The 20,116-nt window shown below is 45.1% G+C and overlaps 1 protein-coding gene across 1 annotated transcript in view; it reads right to left on the reverse strand.

Annotated features, from left to right (window-relative positions):
• Nucleotides 1–20,116, reverse strand: part of MYO3A (myosin IIIA) — a 1,386,887-nt gene that overhangs the window by 976,239 nt on the left and 390,532 nt on the right. The window contains exons 12-13 of the mRNA XM_086939966.1: nt 13,683–13,787; nt 13,508–13,591 (exon numbers count right to left, since the gene is read on the reverse strand). Of these exons, the coding sequence (XP_086796092.1) occupies nt 13,508–13,591; nt 13,683–13,787 (189 nt within the window). The remainder of the gene's footprint in view (nt 1–13,507; nt 13,592–13,682; nt 13,788–20,116) is intronic.

The following is a 20,116-nucleotide window of genomic DNA, read 5'->3' on the forward strand; positions in this document are numbered from 1 at the left end:
CCGCACTGCAGAGAAGCATAAATGACAATGTGCACCATCTAGAGCTGTCACCCTGAAGCTCGGCTAGAGGCCTCTCTAAAGAAGTCCCTATGAATTGGTCTCTATTCACAGTAACAATAATCCCCAAATAGCAAAAGCCATCCTCCACTACCCACAGAAGGGCCTCCACCAAGGGAGTACAAAACCAGTTTTTGCCAGTTGATTCAGTAACCAGAGGTGTCACCAAATGCTTCAAATATCCATAAAAGTGGATTCCGACACCTCCCAGGGTCCAACACATACAAGAGTACATCGTCGGCATACAAGGAAATCACGTCTCACTTCCATTCTGCCTGGACGAATCTGCACTCCTGATCATGGTAGGTCCTCACCCAGGCCACCAGGGGCTCAATGCAGAGGGCATAGAGAAGGGGGTACCCCTGGCATATAATACTCACCATTGGAAATGTCTCCGAAATCTCACCATTCACTAGCACCGCCACTGTGGGGGTCTGTATTTAGGAGAGCCACCTAGCTGCAGAAGCGGGGACCGAACCCAATGTGTCACAAGACCAAGTGCAGCTAGGGCTATTGGATGGAATCGAATGCTTTCTCTGCATACATGGAGATGATGGCCAGGTGGGGTGCAACTCACTCAACTGCGTCAAGCCAAAGGAACAGCATCCGCAAGTCAAACCGAGTGGACCTACGAGGCATAAACCTGTTCTAATATGGTTGAACAAGTGACACGATAATGGTGTTGAGCTTTTGAGCCAGAATAGCCACCAGCAGCTTAGTTTCAATATTAAGGAGCGAGATACAGTGGTATGACCCGCATTCGGTCCTGGGCACACCTTCTTTGTAAAGTACAGCAATGATGGTATGTTGGAGGTCTGGAGTCAGTCATCCATGCATGCGTAAGTCCTCAAACAGTTGCAAGAGGTGCAGGCCCACCAATCCAGCTAGTCTCCTAAACAATTCTACAGGTAGCCCATTGGGCTCCTGGACTTTACAACTCGGCATTGCCATCAGCACCCAAGACAGCTCCTCTAACGTGAATTTGGTCTCCAACATATCTACGTGCTCCTGTGGCTGTGCTGGGAGATACAACTCAGCCAAGAATTGCTCCATTTCCTTATTGACAACTGCACACACACCATGTATAGCAGCCAGCAAATTATCAGGCAATGTCTCCACTGGTGGCCACTGTCTCCCCATTCAGGGTGACAATTTAAACAGCCCATTTGGCCTCTTCCCTATGGCTCTGCCAGGCTTGTAGGCAGCCAGTCTTATCCTCCACATCATAAAGCTTCCTCTGTGTTGTGGGTAATGAACATGAGACACCAACTCTGCTACACTACAATATTCCTCCCTGGCATCACTCAGCTGCCAGAAAGCATCTGTGTTAGCCAGTGTGGTGGCCTTATGCTCGGGGTCAAGAATTTTGTACTTGAAATTCAACATTCTATTTGCTGTGGCTTGCTTCTTACTGGCAATCAGCATGTGAATTTTGTCACAAAGGACGGTTTTATACCCCTCGTACACGATGGTAGGAGAGTGGACTGAGTCCCTTTTCTCCTCAAAATAAATCTCAGAATCCAGTCTGAGTTGTCAAATGGTCCCCGAATCCCACAGATGCCACGCGTTACATTTCTAGAGCCATGGCCCGCACCAACTCCACTGCCCTAGGGTGATCAAGATGAGCGAGTGGTCTGAAATTTCCCAGTGAAGATACCCATTGCCCCTTATGGTCAGATGGTTGCCCACGGGAACAAATATGTAATGGAGCCTAGAAAACATACCCCTTGCTCAGAGTAGAAGGAGAATCCCCACAGCCTAGGGTGGCAGAGTTTTCAATAACCAACTAGGCCCATTCCACATAGTGTTATTAAAGTCCCCCCCCCTCATATCGGGAGCGTATCACCCACCTGAGTATTGCACCAAATTTGTCTAAGGTATCCGTCTATAGTCATGGAGATGCATAGACATTTATAAGTGTACCCCTGTGAGCCCCTTGTGCCCTACATCCCAAGGACATTCCCAGCAGTGTGAACCCACGACCTAGTGACATTGAAAAGGGGGGGTTTCCATGCAAAAATAGCCACACCGCAGGACCCCATTGTGACCACCAAGTGACCATGAGACACAAATCTCCCTGCCCAAGAAACTGACATTCCATCCCCAGCAAGAGGGTCTCCTGCAGGAAGACAATGTCAGCAGCCATACATTCGATTTACTGTGTCACCACCCCCACTTGATTTAGCTGTCCAACTAATTCACATTCTTAGGGAGGATTTTGAGAATATGCTCCCCGCCATCAGCCATGATCTAGAAATTTGTTGCAGGGCAATCACCAGTGCCCTCCCCAGCCCCAGCGGCCACCATCCCCACTCATGCACCCATCAAAGGTTGCATACTCTCACACACACACAAAACAGTACGCACAACCTGGCAAATCCACCCCCCTACCCACGTTTCCTAGACATAGACAACAATACCAACCCCACAACATAGGAATAGTCTGTTTTCCCACCCCTCTCAATCCCCCTAATGCCTAATAGCAAACAACAATGCAACAAGCAAACAGGCAAAAACCCTTAGAAATATAGACCAGTCTACCCCGGCTTAGAAAGTCTGCTAAGAGGAGTAAAGAACGTTAAAATAGGTCTTACAGTGCTCCCGTCGGGGCATTTCAGTACCCAAATGCCAGTACACACTGTTCTCCCTGGCATAGTGTGGGTGTCAACACCACACACCTACATATCAAGTCCAGTCAGTTCATCTTGGTCACATTCAGTACCGTCTCCTAAACCCGCCCATTTCACTGTAAATCGCCATCTCAGCCACCATCTGTGCCCTTGCAGATTCCACCTGCTGCTTTTGACCTGCCCCGTGATAAGTAGACCTCTTGCGTCATCTGGGCTCCTCAGTCTTTCACTCATCTGACTCCATACAAAAAACACTGTCACGCTCCAGCCACTGCCAGACAACCTCCGGGATGCATAGTAATGGGTAGCGCTGTCCTTTTTAACACTGAGTTTAGCAGGAAAAAGAAGAGTGTAGTGTAGGCACAACTGGTGGCGTTTCACCTTAATGTGGAGGAAAGAGTTCCTCTTTCTCTGGATCAGGATAGTAAAGTCCGGGAACAGGTTTATCTTGTGGTCTTGCACTATTCACAGGTCATCTGTCTCGGTGGTTTGGAGAATATGGTACTTGTCCCTGTAGTTTAAGAGTCTCGGGACCAAGGCTGAAGCAGAGCCACTGCAACTGGGGGGCAACCTGGGACCCGATGGGCCCTCTTCCACTGTGAAGAAGGCTGTGGGCTCATCATCATAGATGTGATGAATGAGCCACTGCTCCATGAAGAGTTCGGCACTGGGGCCCTCCGTCCATTCTGGCAGGCCAACGGCACAGATAGTATTTCACCGGGAAAAGCCTTCTGTATCATCCTCCTGATCCTGCAAGTGGTGCACAGCCTCCATCAGATCCTGGATCTGAACCTGCATGTTGTTGCCTGCTGAGTCTAGACTCCTCAATGCTGCCTCCGTCATAGTCACTCTGTCCGTCAATTTTCTATGATCCAGTTGAAGAAGGCCCATCTCCGCAGCTACTCCTTCAATTTTCATCTCAAGAGTCCCCTTCAGCTCAGAAATCACACCCAGAATTCTGCCTAACCCCAAAAAGCCACCTCCAGTGACAAAAGGGAAGGCTCTGCAGGGAGATATGCAGCCTGCAAAGGGGGGGGGGGCGAGCTCCAATGGGCAATGCAGGCCTGCCAGCCCTCAATTTCCCCATGATGAAGCTCCGGCAACAATGGGGTGATCCTTATTGAGCAAGTCCACTACGGATGAACAGGCTGCAGAGCCCAAAGGACCCAGGTAGGGCCAGTCATATGAGGCCCTGCCTCACCACTGGGACAAGGCCACAGAAAGTGTGGGTTCCGGCTGCGTGAAGAACAGGCAACAGGAAAAATTGTCCAATATGAGGGCCACTGGGGCTTTCAAGGTGTGAGAGAGCACCCCCCCTGGGCCCCAGCAGTGAAGGGGCAAAGGAAATATCTGAGGCATGTCAGCAGTCCCCTCCGGTGGGCTCAGACCATCTGCAGTAAACCGCAACCCCGCCCTCTTGGGACCCACAGAATGGGTGGACCTGCGGCAAGGGCCTATCCAAGGAGAGAGCCCTTGTCGCTGGCGAGTTGCCCTGTTGCCTCACCTCTGGATGGAGGATGGGCCGCCAGCCCAACCAGAGCAGCAACCAGAAGTGTCCTTATGGTGGCCCTTTGGATCAGATCTGGCTTACCATGCAGGATGCAAACCCAAGGGAGCCAGGCAGCGGCCTCCAAAGCACTGCAGGCACTGCAGGGACCCACCAATACTTGCATGGAGGGGGGCAGAGCGTTGAGCCCTAAACTTCTATCAGCTGCTTCGCAGATCGGACAGGTTGCTGTATGGCCCATGACCAAGCAGGCCACCGTGTTGTTGACTAATGCTAGCAGTCTCAGGCCGGGCCACGCTCATCAATCCTCAGGTGCAGGCAGGTGCCTCACAGCTCCCTGCCTGGAGCACGCCATCATGTGGCCCCAGGATCGGAGCCTGATGGCTCAGGATAATGCATCTAGCTTCATCACTGTCTTGGCTATGCCAGACTTATGTCGAGGATTACTACAAAGCCTAGAGGTGCCCTGGAGGCGAAATAGGAGTATTGACACCTGCATTGCCAGTTGATCTGAAAAGTCCTATGATCAAGGAGAGGTTCGTGATCATAATGGTAAGTTCCCTATAGACACCAATGACACTTACCCCGCAGATTCATCTAATACTGGTCCCCATTTATCCCTCCCGAGGATGACCAACACCTCTGTGGGGATTTCAAATGTTGCCTTTACAAGTACTATTAGTCAACTTGTGACGTTTACCATTGCTCCAATTATGGGCAAACTTTTTTTTATGGTTTCAGACAACAATACCCTTTAATTTGTGGGGGTCTTGGTTTATTCAAAAAGATAAATGCCATCATAAAATGTACACCGAAAGGTGTTTCTTTGAATGCAGTGGTGAATATCAATTATTATCTCAAATGTATGTATATCTTAGTGAAGCTGAATCTGATGTTTTGCATTGTTTACCTGATAATGTGTGAAACAATGTACCAGCTGATGCTCTGGGTTTTAAACAAATCTGATGTGGGAAGAATATTGAATGCTTATTCAAATTGTTTTGAAGAAAGATATTGTGTTGCCCCGAGTTACACAGGACCATATTTCCCAGTGGGGAGAGATGGGATTGCAGGAAATAATATCAGGACTAGTTTAGGAGGGAGTCCTGGTAGAAACAAGGGGGAGAGTTTTAATTCTCAAGCTCTCTCAGTACATAAACGAAGTAAGGACCCCTTAAATCCTGACAAGTGGTGTCTTGTGCAAGATCTTCACAAGATTAAGATGATGGTTAGGCCAGATTTCCTGTGGTGCCAAATCCCATACCATTCTTGCCACCTTACCCCCTTCAGGCACTTATTTTGCAGTCTCAGATTTGACAAATGCATTCTTCTCCATTCCCTACACCCCGATAGTCAATATTGAGGTACTTCTACCTTTAGGGGATGCACTGTTTCTTGGACACAAACTCCTCTAGGCTATGTAGGATTGCCTTCAATATATTCACAAATATTAAAGGCAGACCTAGATCAACATGTCTTGGAACCCGGTTTGGCATTGATCATAAATGTAGACTATCTTCTTACAGCAGCTGACACGGAAGAACAGTGCATTTGGGCCCTTATAAATTTGCTTAATGTCTTAGAGTTCCATGGTCACTAAGCATCCCCAAAATACTACAGTTTTGTAGAAAACAGGTGTCCTATTTGGGATACTTGATTTCTAAAGGGGAGAGGAGAATATCACATGAATGTATTCGTGGAATAATGCAACGCCCTTGAAAATGCTGTTGACAGTGAACCCGGCAATAGGACAGCTCCTGACCCGCTATCCCTAAACAATATGGATATGGTGGAAGTCACCCACCAAATATGTGTGCACACTGTTAATGCACCCACTGCCATGCTGCAATCCAAAACAGTATTTGATCAATTCTAAAACAGTGGCAAAGGTGCACCACTAAACACAGCAGAAAATTGACACATAACAAATGATCAAGTACGTGTCCACAGTATTTTTTCTTCACGACGGCTGTTCTTTTCAATCACAAATGATTTTTTGATAGAACTTGTATAAATGAGGAAACTTGAAGAAAAAATAGTATGGACACGTACTTGGTAATTTGTTATGTGTCAATTTTCTGCTGTGTTTAGTGGTGCACCTTTGCAATTGTTTTAAAATTACCCTTGAAAATGCATTCGTTTCTAGGAATGGCAGGGTATTGCAGGCAGTGTATTCCAACGTGTTCCCTTATTGCTAATGCCTTAAAAGACCTGGCACACAAGGATGTTACTAACCCTGCCCCCTTGATGCAGATACATTAGGAAAGTTTTCAGACTATTAAAAAGGCTCCCTGTGAGTCACTGGCAGTGGAGAATCCAGATTACAATAAAGAGTCCACCCATTTACACATGTGTGGGAAGAATGTGCCCTTGCAGTACTCCCAGAGGAACATGGGGGTCTAAAAAGACTTTGTCCATATCTGTCTGCAGTATAAAACCTTGTAGCCAGAGCACTTCCAAAATGTCAGAGGGCAGCAGCTGAAGTTTTGGAAGAACAATCCGGGAGTTTTTTTTTCCGAAATACATTGAATGTATATGTTCCTCATTTTATTGATACATCGCTGAATAAAGCACACATGCAGCATTTAACTAATGCCAGATTGATTAAATATGAACTGATGCTATTGTCGGCTGACAATATTACTTTGCATCATTGTACAGCTTTGAACCCAGCCACACTGATGCCTTTGGAGTATCAAATGACAGACATGCATGATTGTATTTGGGCGACCGAACAACAAACTAAAGATGATATATCAAACAAAGCTTTTATTCAAAGAGATGCAGATTGATGGGTAGATGGGCCATGTTTTAAACTACCCAAAGGAGAAACTATAACAACAGTAGTAGAGACAAAACGAATGCCACAATTGTCAGCTCAAAAATATGTAATTATAGCCCTAGCTTGTGCGTGTAAATTTAGTGCAGATTTGACAGTGAACATCTATATTGTCATACTAGGGAAGAGGTGTGGCGCAGCGGCCAGGGAGACTGACTCTGGAATCTGGGGATCACTGTTCGATCCCTGGCGCCGGCGGCAGATTAGCCCAGCACCATGTGACTCTGAGCAATAGCTTGCTTAATCTTCCCGACGGCCCCCAGCGCCTAGAGACCCTTACGGGTGATTGTTCGCGCTTTACAAATGTGGATTATTATTATTATTATTACTGACAGCTAACATGCCTTTGGGGTTCGGCATGATTTTGGTAGGAAAGAGGAATCCTGACTTCAAGTGGTGCTAAAACAAAACCTGGTACATTAATTGTAGGCATCAATGCATTGGGTTTGCCCAAGGCTTTAGCAATTATGAAATGGGCTGCCCATCAGAAAGTAAGGGGTGACAATTTTGCTGGTCAAATTGCTAAACCTACTGCCTTAGCTGAGAAAAGTACTATGCATGTTCTCAACCAGAGCAAACATTATAAGCAGAATGCTAAACAAACATGGATGCCATTTGTTACAACAGAATGCAATTGATGAAGAAAATATTGAATGACAAAAGCAGGGTTCAGAGGTTGACAGGATTTGGGTAGGACCTACCTGAATGACTAGTTTGTCGAAAGCTTTGGTGTGTAATTTGGCCCTTACCATTCATGGTCCGCACCTTTGGCACTCGATGCCATGTGTAGATTTTTTTAATAATTTTTTTAAGAATCCAGAAGCCATCTGTAGGAACTGTATTACACGTGGACTGTTTAACATAGATATGGGAACAACCACACCATCAGGCCACTTTCCAACTCCTGAGGTGCCTTTTCAACATTTATAAATGGACTTTGTGGAGTTCCCGCCTACACACTAAAATGATGGTATGCACTGGTGGTGTCCTGTATTATTCACTGGCTGGATTGAAGCCTATACTACAAAGAAGAACGGTGCACAGATAGTGGCTAAGTGTTTGCAAAAAGTACTGATCCCAAGATTTGGATTTTCACTCAGGATTTTATCAGATAACGGTCCACACTTCATTAATAAAGTGGTGGAGTGGTTATGTAAGGTCCTGGCAATAAAGCAAAAGTTCCATTACGTGTACCACCTGCAGGCAGCAGGCTCAGTGGAGAAGAGGAATGGTATTATTAAAGAAAAGATTGCTAAGATATGTGCAGGCAATTGACTGACCTGGGTAGATGCATTGGCCACAGCACTTCTAAGTATTCGCAGTACTCCGAATGCCAGATTGATGGCGATATGGGGGCGGGGGCCTCCACGAGGAAATGCTCTCAGACACACTGGTAATGCAATGCTGAGTGACATTGCATTGGCCTGACTTAAAGACTGAATCTTTTGTACTATAAAATGAAAGACACCCTGCCTGCATTGCCCACAACTGAATGGCAGGGTCTCCACGCCAAAGATTGGGTGTTCACTGAGAGCTTTAAGAGTAACAATTGTCTTCAGCAGAGCTGGAAGGACCCCACTCAGGTCTGCTGGTTACCAATACAGCTGTGAAATGCCAGGGACATACAAAGCTGGATACATGTCAGCACATGAAGAGAACACCTGTACAGATGTGTCAAGAACAGACAGAGGGCATATCAAGTCTACCACAAGCAGTGAATACTGACAGCTCCAGATATATCTTGCATCGAAGACTATAAGGCAATCTTCTGAATCCAAACAAAGGTCTTGAAAGACTGGACTGGACTAAGAGCATCACATGTGCTGGTAATCTCTGGAGGCATTGTGATTGTTATGAATCTGGGGAATTTAAAATAAAAATCCAAAACCCAAGCGTGTCGTTAAAACGTAATAAGCAGTACTGAATACAAGGATATATAATTATGGAGAGATTTATGAGGGAGTTCAGAAAGAGACTAATAAGTTTCCCTTTTTCTTATGCTTTTGATTTCTTTGCTCTGTTTGGTCTTTAGTCTTGTAATTGTGATATATGAAATAATGGCCACTACTGGGAAACATGAAGTTCAGTTTGTAATAACTGTTGGCCAGGCAATTGACTTTCACCAGTATTGTCATGGTGAGTATGGAGACAATGGTGTATTACAAATGATGAATGCATACCATAAAGAAATTAATATTTTAGGCTACTGGATATGTATGTATATGCCTGTTGTGGTGAAAACGGGTTCCCATTTGTTACATATGGCTCTACCATTTAACGCATCAAGTTATGCATTTTGGTCTATATTTAAGACCTTTACTTTTGAGACAGAGTAAAAAAAAAAAATTAGACCGTCCACAAAAAAAATATCAGAATAAAATAGACAGGTAACTATGGTGTATAGTTACCTGTAATAAGGGAGAAGAATCCTTACTAATAAACAACACATGTAGAGCCCCTCCTGTTCATGTACCTCTGGGATTAAGGCTGAGATTAATGGGGAACATATGGTAATTGATGAAATAAGAGAAAACTTAGGAAACACTGGATGAGCAGTACTTTTACATAGGCAACATCTCTTTATTAAGGCTGTTTCATGTACCTGGAAAAACAAGTGTATTATACATGTGGGGCAAGAGCATACATCTGGTTGCCAAAATATTGGTGAAGTTCCTGATACATCAGATGGCTATTCCTTACCATATGACATCAACCAAAAAAAGACTTTCGATAACATACATTGGTAAACCATAATTCCATACAGACACAGCAGCAAAAATTGTCAGTGACATAGGAAAAGGGATAATACCAATGCTGGGAGTAGCTCTTAATTCCAGACAAATAAGACAATTGGTTAGATTACTGAAGGCAACTATAAATGAAACCTTAGCAGCACTGGGAAACCTAATGGTAGAAATGCTTGCTATAAGGACTGTGGTTCGACAACACCAGTTGGTTTTAGACATGATATTACCTCAGAAGGGTGGAGTCTGTAGGATGATTAAAAGAGAGTGTTGCCTTTACATTCTAGATATTGCACCAATTGTGTATAAAGCATTACCAAATCAGCATGATATTGGGCATCATGTGCCAACCAAAATACCTTCCTGGGATGATTTGGAGTCCTTCTTAGCTATTGAAAGGACTAATTATGTGCTTGGAAATATAGGTAACAGTCTGTTTTCTCATAAATATATTACCTGCATGTATCGCAGCATGTAACATTAAGCCTCATGTTACTGCAAGCAAAGCTATGGAGTCCCAGAAAAACCCTGATCAGCATGAAAATATGTGGGTGATGCAGATAGAGATAGAGTGAATACTCATGTAAAATGGGCATTCAAAGGGAGGTGTGAGAGAAATGGTCCTGTTAAATATTGCTTTTTTTCTCAATTCTGTATCCTTTATATAAACTTATACCCAGAACAAACATTTTTTCTAGTTCAGCTGAGTGAATCTGGGTTCACTGAAAGGTTAGCTGAATTATCTGCTAAGGAAAGGTTTTGACTGCAGAATGTTTTCCTTCCCTTCCAAAGATCACTAAAGGGAAGCATTTATCTCTCACTTGGTTTTGTAAGCTATCACCAGAGCCTAGGAGCCAGTAAGGATGCCGAAGCTGCACAGATGTTCTCATCAGATTAGGCATAACTACTACAAACTCCCCATTCTGTTGTTAAAGTGTGTGAATAATGGTTTGTTTAAAGTGTAACCAGACATTGCGAGAAAGGAGAGAAACCAATCAACTATTGTTACTGATAAATGGCAAGCTATCTAAAATCTTCCTGTTGCAGCTGCCTTTCTCAATGAACTTTTGTGTTTTATGATAAAGTTTTGTTGAGATCATTGTTGTTTACTATTTCTATGTGACTACCAATGTTTATAAGCTGAGCAATTTGTAAAATGTGAGACTGTTCAGAGACTCCACTGCTGCAATAAGAGCCAAATAAATGATACTGGAGATTTCCCATGACTGACTATTCCGTTATTTAAAGACTTCTTCATTTCAGTTTTAACAATAGTTGTTCTCCTTACTTGGGATTTTACCTTTAGTATACCAATGCAGTCATAAAGTGGCTGGTACTAACATGTCACATTTTGCCTGAGTTAGCTGCATTGGGCATTTCTTCTATAACAGTGTCCGATGAAAGAGCCAATTTACAAATTGCTAAAAGAACACATACTACTTTCCTATTTTTCTGGTGCGGCAGCCAGAGCTTTTGTTGTGCATGGCGAATGTCCTTATTTCTTCTTTGACTAGGACTGTTGCACTCATGTTACTAAATGTCCAAGCTTTTGGAAAAAGCTTCAGTTGATTTCAATTCTTTAACTTTGACAACCATATTGGCTTTTTTGGATCAAGGACCTGCTGGGGGTTCACATTTCCAGAGCTCTTTTGTGAAAGGGACAGAAAGAAGTTTGGTGTTTTCTGGCAGAAAAAGGATAAGATAGGTTTAGAAAAAAAGGCCAGTTATGCATTACCATCAAACTTGCCCAGATTTGTTTACTTTTGTATCCAGCCTCCTTCCTTTTGTATGTTTTGGGATGAAAGAATGTGGGCTTTAAACCAGCACATAGGTCAAATTTCCATGGAGTGATCGAACATGAGAGTTGTAGGAAAATCATAATTCCCAGTTCTAAAATGGTTTGTTTTTATTATCTATTTAACGTTATCTTTTTAGCTATCTTTATGATGCAGTCTCAGTGTTCCAGATGTTTCAAGAATTTGACTTGTTTTCCTCCTTCTGTGGATTGCTCTAGACAAAAAGAGCAAGAGCTTGCCAATTGGCTTTTACATTCTATGAGGCCACGTGGAGCATAGGAATCTGTGAATAGAAGTTCTGTTGTTGGCTATTTTAAAACAAAGTCTTTGTTTTATTTTATGGTGGTTTAGCAGTAAAATAAAAGACACTGTATTATTCTGAATTCTCAAATATGACCGTCCTTCAAGTCCTGTCCCTCAAAATTGTCCTTAATTAGCACCTGATCGTCCTGATACGTTTTGATAGCAAGGAAAGCATTTCTGAGAGAACAACTGAGTTAGGTCGAGGCTTTGTCAGTAGGCCATTTTTACACTATCGAGTGCCCAATGACAGAGCAATTTTGGAAACATATCTGCTACAAATATATCCCCTCAGAACAATTACTGAAAGCACATGAAAATCAGATAATTCGATTGGTGTGCGTTACTCTACATTTTTTTTAAACTGTGTCTGATAAAGCAATTCCACATGCTTTGGTTGTCAGTGCTCTTCAGACAGCCCGGGAATGCAATTAAGTCAAACGTGTGTTTTTACCCACACACTTGTGGTCACAGTAGGACTACTAAGGTCAACTTATCAAACCTTTCGGGATCATAGCCAGCTAAGGCTTTCATGTGTGCCCTGCTGAAGATACCATACCGACAAAAAAGTGTTTAAACCTGAAGGAGAAACCTTTCAGTGAGACCAACCACCAACCTCTTGCATTCACTCAAGCAACAGACAGTGAAGGTGCCTTGGCCCCTCCTGAAAAGCATGGGGACGTTGGCCCAGATTCAGCGTTTGGAGGTGGTGGGATGTTTTACTCTGTGCGGGAAGTTCTGCAACTCTACATTTCATCTATGTACAGCATCCTGACACCTATTTTGACTTGCTGAGCAGCACTCTATGAAAATGCAACTAACGAAATAAAATGTAGCACATGCACACGCTCTTGAGCCAGGATTGCTGCTTGAAGCATGGTACCAAAGGTGACCCAGGAATTCCTTAAAGAAAAAGTGACCAGTTTATGTTTTGAAGTCACACTGCTTGGACATAGTGGCAACTCAGACACTGATCAAATATGGCTGCAATATCTGTAGCGTAATCAGGTGTCTGAAAATACTTTATTACAGTGATTTTTACAATGGCACTTTAATTCTGTTGAGGATTATTCTTGAAACGCCACATTTGAGGCATATTTCCAGGTAAAACATTTACGAGGACATATTTCTCATTGGCATTAATAGTCATGGCATACTTATTGTTGCATATCATGGCACAGATCTCAGCTAGTATTTAGTTATCATGGTACATTATTCTGAGACACTATGTTTACAATAGCGCAGAAATGTAAAAGATTGCATAGTGATTTACATCATTCAGTATTAATATATTCAAAAATAAATCTGTCCAACAAATATAAATACTACAACTCCCACAACTGACATCTCGTAATTTATTCAGATAAATTGGCCACTGGAAATATAAACATTCACAGTAGTCAATAAAAGCAATGCTCACGTTCCAAATGACTCCACCTATGAAGGTATCTCCAACCTTTCCCCTGTTACCCCTACCAAACAAAACCTATTTAATACATGAGTACATGGCAAGGAGTATTGAAATGTCACCCTATAACTCAAATAAACTTAAAATGTACCCTCTCTATGATAAATTAGTGTCAGGTAAATTTTAAAAAGATTTATAGCAACCTATTTAAAAATAAGTCACATACCTTTCCAAGGATCGTTAGTTGTTGCACCAGAAGATGTGCACTCTCGGTTTTTCCAGCACCGCTTTCTCCAGAAATGACAATGCACTATTGAGTAAGCACAGATTTTACTTCACACATTTTTATCCCGATGTGCATGTCACATTTTATCACATTTTAAGAATACAGACATCATTACCTGATCCGATCTGTATGTCACCATTGACTGGTGGGCTATATCAGCCACAGCAAAGATGTGGGGGGGATTGGCGGTCCTCTTTGCTCCTGAGTATTGTTGTGAGTACTGTGGAGAGCAAACAAATCTTAAAATGTATATTTTTTTAAACCATACAATAAAATAGGCCAGTGATCTTTATATTTACTTATGGGGACATAAAGACAAGACAAACCATTCAAAAAACATATTTGCAGACCAATGTTAAGATATTTTCCAAGTTGATTGTATGTATTGGCATTTATAGCATCAAGTTACCTGGGAAGAATGGACCACTATACATTATGTGAGGGGTCGGAGGTCGATCTACAAAAGCTTGCACATCATGTGAGGATTACATAACTAGATTTTACTGTTCAAAGTATTTTATTAAGTGCATAAACATATAATTATCTAAATTTCAATGACATGAATTTGAGAAAAAAATCTTATGCCTCTCTAAAGAGTTGTTCTCATTTTTTCAACTTTGCATGTATGCTCTATTGTACAACACACATACAAAGTGGTAAAAGTTTGAAAACATAGTTTTTATACAGGATCGGACCTTTCCCGTACAAAACCTCTGCTTTAAAGAACATACATGCACTTGCATTATTGCGCAAGGGTGTGTGGGTTGGCACATGGCTGACAAAAGTGGGCCAACACTAGGTGAGAAATAAAATGCACCATCTCTTAGTAGATGTGGCACATTTGTTCTCTCTCCCTATGATGCAAGGAAGCTCAGCAACTTTGGTGCAGGTTTGCCTTGCGTAAAAGAGAGTAAATTTGAGCCTAAGGGCCTTATTATGAGTTTGGTGGTCTCCATTGGGACCACCACAGCAGGGGTACCAGGAAGACCACCACGCCAGCGGTAGTCCCGCCAGCCAGATTACAACTTGAATCTAGGGTAGGCAGGCAGTGGTGTCATAGCAGCGTCCTGTTAGGCTCTTAGGAGAGCCTAGCAAGCAGACCACCGCCCTGAGAGTTCCTGACACAATGTGGCATGCAACATGTCATGCATGCCATACCATGCAGGAACGAGGGAGCAATTCCAGGAGGGGCACTAGCATGTACCCCCACATGAGCCCCAGACCTAGATTCGGCCGGGGCCCTGTTTGGGCCCCCTTACCTGCATGTCCACCTCCCTTTTCATAGCAGAGTCCTCGCCATGAAAAGGGCAGCGGATATGCAGTTAGTAATATGCTTTGTGGTGCTGGCATTCCGTCCATCACCACCCCCTTTAGTACCGCTTTTGGCCGCCATAAGTGTGGCAGGGTATGCTCACACGTGAGTCCCTTGCTCACTTTGCCACTGGATTCAAGCAAGCCGGGCTGAAGACGGCTGTAATGCCAGAAACCGGTCCTCGGAAGCTTGTTTCCGGTCCAGGGAGGGCATGGCTTGGCAGTTCGGGCTGGACTGTTCCCATGAGGCACAGGGTCAGACTGATTTGCATATAGCCATATCTGAACTGGAGTGGCAGAGTGGGCTAAAGAATGGTGATGGATCAAACCCAGATCTTTTGACTGGGTGTGAGTGTTTGATTGGTTCAGATGCTCTGTCCATCACCACCCCCTTTTGTACCGGCATTGGCACTGCCAGCATATTCAGGTCATTTGCAGATCGCCGCCGCAGCAGGATCCTTGATCTCAGTGGAGGCGGCAATCTCATGGCGATTCCTTTACATGGTGCAGGTATAAACTGTACACCCACACAATACATATTGAAGAAGAGTCAGAGCAAGCAGCTACATCCCTTTCAGTAATACCCAAATACCCATTGTGGTGTAGGGCACTTCGTGTAATACTGCTCCAAGTTTTCTATGATGAATGTAACGAGTAATGATTTCTCTTCATTAATAGTATCCATTCAAATCCTATCTATTATAGAATTCTAGTAATTCATTATGAATGCCCGACTTCAACATTTTTATTTAGCGCCAGGTGGGGCTAAGTTTTATCTATTATCATATTACATGGCCAACTTATCCCCTTAAGCGCTGCCGTCGGCCAGCGGTCGTCGCGAGCACTACCTTGCCAGTGCTGCGCACGACCGTTGGCCGACGGGCCAGCGCTCGTTATTCGAACGTTCAGCACTGGGTGCTGAACGCTCGACGCAGCTATGAGGTTAACAATAAGTGGTCATATCATGTAATTGTGTAAAAATACACATTATTTTGCAAATATCAATGTGACAATGCAGTGCAATTCCACAAATGCAATAACTCCTTTTTGTGAATGAGTTACAACATGGCTAAAATCGTTTGCACATCTCTGCCTTTACTGGACACCACCCCCTAGCTCTCATTTACAATGCTGCCAACTGTGAGATCATGAAATTACTGCAAATGTTTTCTGCTCCATTTATTTAGAGTAATATAATCATACCGTGTTCGGGAATTGCGATAATATAGTGAAAGGTCGTGACTAGCAAAAGGGAGGTGGCAACTACAAACTCATAAATTAAACAATACCTGTAGTAAGATGATCATTACCCACTTACAAGCAAAACTTCTAAATCAATGTGCTAAAGCTGCACCTCCAAATTTGTTTAAAGTTTTTTACTCTATAGTGGTTTTATTGATTCTTGCATTTGCCAGACAGCTTGTGACCATGCCACTACATACTGGCTAAACAATGTGATACAGCTGATCTGACAAGTCCTGTTGAAAACATGAAAGGTCAAGGCACATGCTCTCACACATGGTGGAGCTGGACTTCCTGATCACAACATTTTGTTCAACTGAAATTAGGAGATCTTGGACCAAGCTGTGTTAACTTTGTTAAAGACGAGAGACATTTTCTTGGTCTCTATTGTCCATTATATACTGCTTCCAGAAGAAAATAGCTGTTGCTTCTTCTAAGTACTATATGGGCCGGGATGCCCGCCACCCCTCCCAACACCAATTCCCCATTGGAGCAGACAGACACAGGTTTGAACTTTTGGAAGGCGGGGGGGCCTTACCCCCGCGGCTGTATTTATTAAAATATGAAACAAAATTTAAAACTTTAAATTAAAACGTTTCATGAATCAGGTACAATTTTAACTTCCATTATATTTTGATGAAGACAAGTTTTTGGCTAACCTTAACAAATCTCTAATACAAAGGTTTCCTAGCCTAGTCTAGCATCCTGCAAATGCATAACATTCTAAGATAAAATTGTACAACCTAGCATTAAGGGCCAAGGACAAGGTCTTAACCGGTGTCAGATCCCTACTACCAAATTCCCGCCCTCACGGTGTGAGTGGCGCATGCGCAGAGGACTTTACCCTCGCAGCCAACTGTAACTTCCCTTGTTGTGGGGGCCCCCTTTCACTCGACGCCATCTTAAGGTCGTCCGAGTCCTCGTGCGAGGTATCCGTAAGAAGGACAGCGTGGACTCCCCCCCTTCCCCACACTCTCTTCCGCCGGAGCGGATATCCGGCACCCGGGAAATTCGTAGGAGGGGCATATAGCCGTCTCCCCCTGGGAGGGGCCTATGGCCATCTCCCCCCTGGGTGACCCATCTGTAGTGGGTGCCGCCCCCCGTGGGAGGGGCCAATGGCCGCCTCCCCCCGGGCGCTCCCATCCATACTGGGTGGGGCCCCCCTAGGGACCTTGAAATCACTGCTCACGATCATGACCTTACCTCCACAGGCCGGATAGTTGACCGACTATCCGGCCCCCCCACACCTCCTAAAGGTCATGTCTCCTCAGTGCCACTAGCCATGCTACGAAGTCTCCTATGAGTAAGTTATTCCCAGCCCTGGACAGGTGCACCCCATCATTCAAATAATAGTGATCACCCCGAATACACCCATGGGGAATGCTTTGTAAATGAGTAGAGCGAAACAGTTTCTCAATCTTGTTGTTGACCCTCTTTACCGAGTGGTTCAACGCCGACACAGACAAACCCCCCCCCGCCAAATTCTTCTGGGAATCACGTGGGACCAGGAAATCGTACACCCCGGGAGCCTCTTGGCCAACCAACTGACTGCTGACAATATGTGCTCTACTAACACCCGTCTTCCCAGTCTTACCAAGTCATTGCCTCCCAGATGCACTATGATTACAGATGGCGGTGACCTGTGCCGCCCTAAGAGTTCCTCCACAAAGCTCTGAAATCGGTCAAAACAGAGGCCTCCTTTCCCATGGAAGGTCACTCTGAACCCATATTCCTCAGATGCGTGAGTCGCGTCACCTGCATTGAATATGTCCCCGGCACGCCTCACGTATGAGTGGCCCACGACCCATACCACTTGATCTCCAGTCGGTGATCCTTTCTCACTGGTCCTCTGGTGTTGGGCCGATCCCAATTTTCACCCCGCGTTACAGGCTTGCGAAACTGTAATCCAAACAAAAGACAACAAGCGTGAGTGCATTTCCTCAGTCTTTTACAACATGTGCAGTCGCACATACCTCTTGAAACAGTTCGAGGACCAACGCCTAACTGTTTCACTTCCTCTGTACCCAGACCCCGAGCCGTAGCCTCAGTAGCGGCCCCTATTCTGAATGAGTGGGTCCCAAAATCACACGGGTTCAAGCCCGCCGCCGCAATTGTAATTGCCAGCACCCTCCGAAATTGAAATCTTGTCAACGGGGTGCCATCCTCGTGTCTAAGCAGGGTCCCCCCCCATGTTGTCAACCTCTGTGCCATGTAGTCCTCCAAATACCTTACTGGACAACTGGGGTTCCCCCGGGCGTGCTGCAGCACCACACTACTCCCCAAAGCCTCCTGGTCTGTCTTTGACCTGGCTATCGAGATCAACAGAGAATCGCCCCTTATTTGGACGTGATCCCTGCATAGACCTCCCCCACGTCCTTCTTATTCCTCGCCACGAGTCCACTTACCCGCATGGCCCCATGGAATGCCAATGCGAAAGCCGCTCGGAACAGAATTACCTCACTGTGCGAGGAGCATGTCTCATCCAGTTTCGCTAGTAGCAAGGACAATCTGTCTAACCCAATCGGGTGCCTTGTATCCTTGTCTGCGACCCTCCAGGCGCTGCCAGCCGTGGAGTGCCTTCCTGACTAAGAAGGAACCCGTCGGGTCCCGTATCCCGTGGAGCTGTGCCATGAATGATATGGCAGCCCTATACCTGTTGGCGGTTGCCGCCGATCGGCCTTCCTTATGAAGTGCCACCAGAAACCGGAGCAAGGACTCTTCCCGCCCCCAGCTATGCCCCCCTACCGGCCCTAAAAAGGCGCAGTATGAACGGAACGCTCCTTCATAAGCTTTACTCGTCCTGGGCGCTAAACTGCCTGCCACGAGGTCTTGTAGTTTGGGGCACCGATCTGCCATAGTGCTTCGGGGAAAGGTGCCGCCACTAGTTCCGCTGTGGGTAGATAACCCCTGAAAGCCTGCATGTGTGAACGAGAGAGTGCATCAGCTGCATTATTTAGTACACCCGGCACATGCCTTGCCCTGAATTGTACATTCAATCTCATGCATCGCAATACAATTTCTTTCAACAGTCTTAAGATCGACTTGCAGCATGCAGCCTGGTGATTAATGCACTCGACCACCGTCATGTTGTCTGACCAAAACACCACTGAGCGGTCCCTAAAGTCTTCCGGCCATGCCATCAGAGCCACCCAAATGGGGAATAGCTCCAATAATCCAATGTTACCTGTCAGGCCGCTTGCGTGCCACCACGCCGGCCATGTTTGTGCCGACCACCGGTTTCCAAAGATTGCGCCAAACCCCACGCTCCCCACCGAGTCGGTCCACAATCCCAGTCGTCCGACGAGGCTGGGGGTTTGTTCCACACCACTCGACCGTTGAAATCCGCTAGGAATGCCAACCAAATGCGCATGTCCTGGCGAACCTCTGCCGACAGTCTAGTGCGGTGGTGTCCTTCTTTAAGGCCCACCATAGCCTGTGCTATGGAACGTGAGAAAGGGCGAGCCATCGGCATCACTCTGAAGGCAAAATTAAGCTGACCCACTGTCTGTTGCAAATGATGTAGGGTCACCTTCTCTTTTTGGAGACATCGTACCAAGGAAGCCCTGAATTTGTCCACCTTCTCAACCGGCAGACGGAAACACCCCTCCACCGAGTCTAGTTCAATCCCCAGAAACTCCAGTGAGGTAAATGGCCCCACCGTCTTACCTGGCGCCAATGGGACCCCAAAACCCCGCATGAGTGTGCAGAAGTCCTGCAGCGCTTGTGCACAGTCCCGAGTGCCCACCGGGCCCAGGAAAAGGAAATCATCCAAATAGTGCATCACCTGTCTATGCCCTGTGGCCTCGGTGAATGCCCATTCCAAAAAGGAGCTAAACATTTCAAAATAAGCACATGAAATTGAACAACCCATGGGCATACATTTATCCATGTAATACTTTCCTTGAAACGTGAATCCCAGCAGGCGCTGGTCCTGAGGATGTACCGGGAGTAACCTGAATGCAGATTCAATGTCTGATTTCGCTAACAATGCACCGG

This window comes from Lissotriton vulgaris, chromosome 10 (genome assembly GCF_964263255.1).
Source record: "Lissotriton vulgaris chromosome 10, aLisVul1.2, whole genome shotgun sequence".
In the NCBI taxonomy this organism is placed as follows: Eukaryota; Metazoa; Chordata; class Amphibia; order Caudata; family Salamandridae; genus Lissotriton; species Lissotriton vulgaris.